At 38.4% G+C, this 6,103-nt stretch overlaps 1 protein-coding gene across 1 annotated transcript in view; it reads right to left on the bottom strand.

Annotated features, from left to right (window-relative positions):
* Positions 1–608: 608 nt before the first annotated feature.
* wwc1 (WW and C2 domain containing 1) overlaps positions 609–6,103 on the bottom strand; it is a 43,464-nt gene continuing 37,969 nt past the window's right edge. The window contains exon 23 of the mRNA XM_019363506.2: positions 609–6,014. Coding sequence (XP_019219051.1) covers positions 5,948–6,014 — 67 coding nt within the window. The 3' untranslated portion in view covers positions 609–5,947. The remainder of the gene's footprint in view (positions 6,015–6,103) is intronic.

The raw sequence follows: 6,103 nt of genomic DNA, 5'->3' as shown, positions 1-6,103 counted from the left end.
ATACTACATTCAGTGCAACATTACAGTGCTGCAAATGCATGTCTGTTAATTGATGACAGTCCAACATCTTATATTCTTATCTTTTGTAAGTCTTATCGTGTCAGTGGTTGTGTTTTGAGTGATACTTACCACATGACACACATAAAAGTCATTTTGGTGTGTTTGCATGAAGAAAATCTTGGTCTTGAATCTCTTTACCCTCTTACTTTGGTTAGAGAGTTACTTGTTTTGTTGTCTCAGGAGCAAATCTTTGCTTTTTTTGTAGATGATGTGATTCCGCTCATATCAGCTCAAGAATACAAAGTATTTAAAAAATAAATAAATAAATAAAAATTTCTTCTCTCCAGTTAATGACTGGCATGTAGTCCTAAAATTGTTAGCATATAATAAAAGAAAAGGGACTAAGTCCAGAACCCTGTGGTATCCCACAGAAGTAATTTAACAATTTAACAATTTAATGCCAACTTTTCAGATACCAGCATTTTAATAGTCATTTTGAAACCTCTTTTGATAATTAGAATTTCAGAAAGAAAAAGACTTGCCTTTATCATCTCTGCTCTCATGGATTTCAGGACAGAGCAAAGAAAAACACACAACACCCACACGAGTAGAAGAGAAGAACTTTTTTATTTGTTGTGAAACTACAAAACATATCGTTTGTTTTTTGTGCTGGTGAAATATTTACAACTCTGGTCGACAGTACAGTGTCTGAGAATAAAATTCACAGCTTTTCAGGACTCTTATGATAAAATGGAAAAAAAAAAACTCAAACCCCCCCCCCCCTTCAAAAAAAAAAAAATCACAGAAGTGCAATAAATACATGCAGTGTGTTTCTCGTAGCCGCCTGCAAACACATCACCAGGTTTGAACAGATTCATCAGATAAAATAAACATAAAAGCACAAAAAAACAAAGATTTGCCTACGTGATGAAGAAGAATCATTTGTGGCTAACAGCATTTGTTTTTTTAAAAAAAACCTACATTGCTTCATCCAGATGTTTCATATAAACGACTCTTTTTTAATCAGAGGTTAACCGCTGGATTCCTATGGCTCCAATCTACTCGAGTACACAGAGGACGAAAAAAAAACGGCTAATATTAAAAAAATCAAAGTTCCTCCAAGTCTTCTTACACACCCAGCGACGGCGGCTCGTTTGGACATTAAACAAAAACACCTCCACAGCTGAAGTGAACCCACTGCTCGCCCTGCAGGCGCACGCCCGACTCCATAACGTTTGTTCAGTTCTCAGTCCGAACAGTCGGTACAAACTGGAATCTACCAGCTGATCTGCTCTCGGAGAACAACGACGCATTTTTCATTACCAACTTTTTTTGATTTTAAAAAAAGATACACCAGACACGGTGAAAAAAACATGCAAAAGCTCACAAAGTGGTCTGATGAGCAAGTGTACGGTTAAAAGGTACTTTTTGTAATTCCCCTCTGCAGACTAACTAAAATGTTCACCACCAGGGGGCAGTGTTTGCTGAATGAGTTGAGCCTTTTTCAGATCCAGTTGTTTATATTTCCCTGTCGCTCAGGAGGCTTTGTCTTTTCCTGGACACTCACTGTAATGACTCGGTGTGCCATCCTGTGGTCCAAACTGGTATTACATGAAAATACAGGCCTTATTTCAATGATAAAAAAGCTCAGTGTGCAGATCAGGTCAAAGCAGCCGTTTCTTCATATTCTCTTTAGTTAATTTTGGAACATTTACAGTATTTTTTTAAACCCTGAAATTCACATCAAGTACCTTAAAAAGAAAAAAAACCTCTGGCTGCATCTTTACGGTGACATCAGCAGTCTGAGAGTAAACCAAGGGAAGTTTCAGAATGGTAAGATTGACTGGCAGGTGTTAGCTTAGCTTTAGCACCACATGCTAGCAGCTCACTATTTCCAGCGTCTGATTTTCTGTCGTGCCGTAGCAGAGGGTAAAATTACAAAAACACCTTGTGATGAAGGAATTTGAATCGTTTTACGTCAGAGGACGGGGATCAGCTTTTAAATCTTTGGTTTTGGTCTTTTTCACTGACTGTTCACACTGATGTCGGGCGATTGTGTCAGATTCACGTCCTACCGAGGCTCTTTAAGAAGTCATTAGTGTCTCGTTATTTCAATCTTATTACCTTTTTTAAATGTACATTCTAGAAAAATATATCTACTCCTACCTGGATGTGGTGGGACTATCTGGCGCTTTAATGAGGACTGAAAACACTCACAGAGACTGGGAAGCAACAGGAAGTGGAGATGACTAACAAGGTAAACGGTCAAAATGGACAATAAAAAAAACTCAATCATTTTCTAGAGCTGCTGTTTCTCTACACAGAGTTAAAAAAAGAAGAAGAAGAGAGAAACATCTGGAATGACAGCAGCAGCAGCAGCTTGGTTTTCGTCAGCTATGTTCTTCTTTACACGGGGAATGGAAACACGAAGAACAAAACGCACCGACACCATCAGCCTGGTGGCCCAGCAAGAAGGAAAGTCGGATATTCAATAGACAGCCGCTTATTTCTGGATTCAGCAGCTACAGAGTGACAACATCAGGCAGTCACAGGCACTTTAGTAACCAATCAAGGCCCAGCGTTCATTTTTAGCTCCATTTTTGGTCTCCACCACCTCCTGAATAAATCATCTGCTTCCCGCTCCATGTTCAGCAGGTAGTTTATAATCCAACATTTTGTAATAATAATCTAGAATTCATGTTAAATGTTTTCCATGTGAAGAATTTTCCACTTTTTATTATAATAATAATTATCATTATTTTGGAGAAGACTTCCTGACACACGCCTGTATGGAGGATCAAAACTGCCAAAATAATAATGGAACAGCAAACAAATTAATAAATAAATTACAAATGTAAAAAACAACAAAATTCTTCAACATTAAAGGCATTCAATTATAAAATGTAGGACAAATATCTGTTTACTGACCTTCCCTGTATTTCTGCAAAAAATTAATTTAAAAATATTAACTCATGTCACATTTTATAAATTAATAAATACCTACATGCATTTATTTTTTTGAACATTTAATGTCATTTTATTATTCACTCAGTCACATATTTTGTTTATTTTGGCACATTCAATCCTCCACATATTCATCAAACAGGTGGATACAGCAATTATCCACAATTTATCAATTAAATCAGGTTTAGAATTACTTTTTGATGTTCCCTTTACATTGACTCAATACCATCACTTTATTATTATTTACTTTTTTAACGCTTTTACTTCTAAAAGGCACCATCATTAGCTACTTTACCAAATGCCTGCAGTAGATGTCAGGAAAGATTTGATTTCTTTTGGTTCCTGCTGCTTACGGTGCTGAAAAATGAAAATTTCTTGTGCCAGATTTCTTTTTGCCTGTTTATGTAAACACTACATTAAACATCAGTTTATATAGAACGTGTCAGGAGTCTTTGGGAGTGTGGTTTTTCTAATATTTACCAACTCCTGAGGCTCTTTAGCTGCTCAATGCTTCAATAAGTTTGATCAAATGTGTCTTTCTGCTGGTTTTCAGAGCTTCAAACAGACTGAAACAAGCAGAAAAACTGTTTAAATCACCAGCTGGGGAATAAAAGACGATATGCTGAGTTTTGCTGGGGCACCACACTAACGCCATCCAACAGTTTTAAGTGCAGAAGGTCCAGTTCTAATAGAAGTGAATGCTTCACAAACATCCAGTTACAGGTGGAAACGTGAGGGCAGGAAGTCTGAAATTAAAACTGCAAAAACTGATCAGCCAATCAGAGAGAAGCGCAGGAGCTTACGAAGCAAAGCTGGACTTCTGTCTTCCTATTGGCTGACGACTCAGTTTTTTTTTCAGTCGCTTCCAGTCAAACAATCATGCGATCAATAACAAGTTCACAGTCATCAGAAATGCGTTTGAGATCACTTCCTGTTTCGACAATCAGAAATCGTTCCAGCGTGAGGCAAAGGTTTCCAGACGTTTAACTTTCCAAAAACCCACATCAAGTTTTTCTTTGTTCAAACTTCTACCTCAAGTTTCTTAAAGTGCAGACTACCCGATCGACTACCTGAGTGTTAGTGTGAGTTAGTGCTGTTTCTACACCGATGTGTTTGTGTGACGAGAGACGATGATTACGGATTACGCTCAGAGTGACACGTCTCCTCGGAGCTGCTGTCGTGCAGGCATGCTGACGTGCTACGCACACCTGAGCCGTCAGCACGACGTCGCTCAGTTTACAGAAAACTTACAGTTTGTGCCAGTGTTTGAAGATGACGGCGCTATAATCCTTAAGATTTCAGTCTAGGGTCAGTTTGGCAGTAAGCGTGGCAGCTTATTTTTAACTCTTCGGCTCGCAGAGAGCAGCTATGCATTAATAACAGTTCAAAATAATCCTTCTTTATGGCAGACTGGACCTTGGTGCAGCCCCTCAGTTAATCCTCTCTGTGAAGGAAGCTGTTTTAGCCCCTCCCCTTTAAGGAAGGCTTTCTTTTGATTGGGTGGAGCCTGAGATGGCCATATTAAAAATCCCCTCTGTATGACATCATACAGAACTAAGGGCTAAAAAAAATGTGTTTGGACAGAATGTTGCAAAATGTTGCCGTCTTCCAGTCTTCTAGTGTATTTTAGTCCGTTTCACTGTTTACAGTACCATTTGTACATGGTATCAGTTACTCCTGTACAGTATTTTTGTGTATTAATCTCTAATTCGCTTTTTCTTCCTGACCCTTGCGCTGCTGTGAGAGGTGAATTTCTTCAGTGATGGATGAATAATAATAAAGTCTGTATGGATCACACAGGAAACCTAAAGAACTGCAGAATTAGCTGAACACAGATGCTGCAGTTTGGCTCTCTTTGCTCCACTTCTAAGTGCCTCATTTTACAATAAACTGTAGATTTAGTGACTTAAATCTCTTTATAAATGAGCCATAACATGTGATTAGTTGTCTTTTTGGCCTCTGGAGTTTACTACGCCCTCCTTACAGTTTAACAGCGCAGTAGTTTGAAAAACTTATTTCTGTCACTTTTTAATCCACACTGGGCCATAAAAAACTCAAAAGTATCTTTAAGGTTTAAACAGGCACATGAATTATGACTGGACATGATCATGACATGGACGGGATATAATCTGAGGCTATTTAATCTTTACTTAATCTTTAGCTTCTCCTCAAAATGAATCTGACTGGATGCTTCCTGTTGAAATGCATCCTGGGAGTTGTAGCTGCCCCGCTCTAAGACACAGCTGCTTGTTTTTTGTTCTTATTCATTTAACCAGCAGAAATTTCACGTCTGTGTAGAAAATAAACCCGACCTGGATTAAAAATCTTAAGGATTATAACTCCGACGGATCTCCAACGACCTGCGGCGACTGCGGTGATTCGTATGCACAAACATGTTTTAGTGTTTCACTGTTGTTGTGTAGGGAGAGCTGCATTTAAAAACAAATTAAAAAAAATTAAACACTGTGCTGTTTGTCTGCTCAGAAAATACTCTAATAATAAAAAAACAAAACAAATCCCACATCATCTGAAGGTCAATATTAAATATCTTTAAGCTGTAGCTGAATTTTCCTTTGAGTACCATTTTTGATTTTGTGCCATTTTCAGTACAAAAGTCTTCGTATGCTCATGTGTGACCGTATGATTCTGTGCTGGAATGATTTTAAACACCTACGAGTCTAAGAACAGCCGGTTAGTAACAGAAACAAAAACAGAAAAGTGGAAACGAGAATAAAAAAGGACAAAAACAAAAGCTCCAGCAGTGCTATCGCTAATTTACAAACAAAGACTATCCACATTAGAAATGCTGAGCTCTTTAAAATTACTCTCTCCACAGTTTCAAAGGTTTTTTCCTACTTATTATTATCATCAGTGTTATTATTATTATTTATTTTAATTCTTCATAATACCGCCAGACGTTTGCTTCGTCGGGGAAGGAACAGCAGGGAACGACACCGGAGGGAAAATACTTTGAAATGCTTCTCTACACGTCGTCGGCAGGCAGGTCAGGGATGCAGGTCTTCGCTCGCGTGAAGAACGCCATCTTCTCTCTGAAACCACACACAGCAAAGAGTGACATCATCATCGTGCGCGATGGGGTCGCCACCTTCTAACTGCCCCATGAATGAATCTGTGGTGG

Source organism: Oreochromis niloticus, linkage group LG10, assembly GCF_001858045.2.
Source record: "Oreochromis niloticus isolate F11D_XX linkage group LG10, O_niloticus_UMD_NMBU, whole genome shotgun sequence".
Taxonomy (NCBI): Eukaryota; Metazoa; Chordata; class Actinopteri; order Cichliformes; family Cichlidae; genus Oreochromis; species Oreochromis niloticus.
Note: the sequence above shows the minus strand (reverse complement) of the source record. Positions and strands in the feature narration are given on the sequence as shown.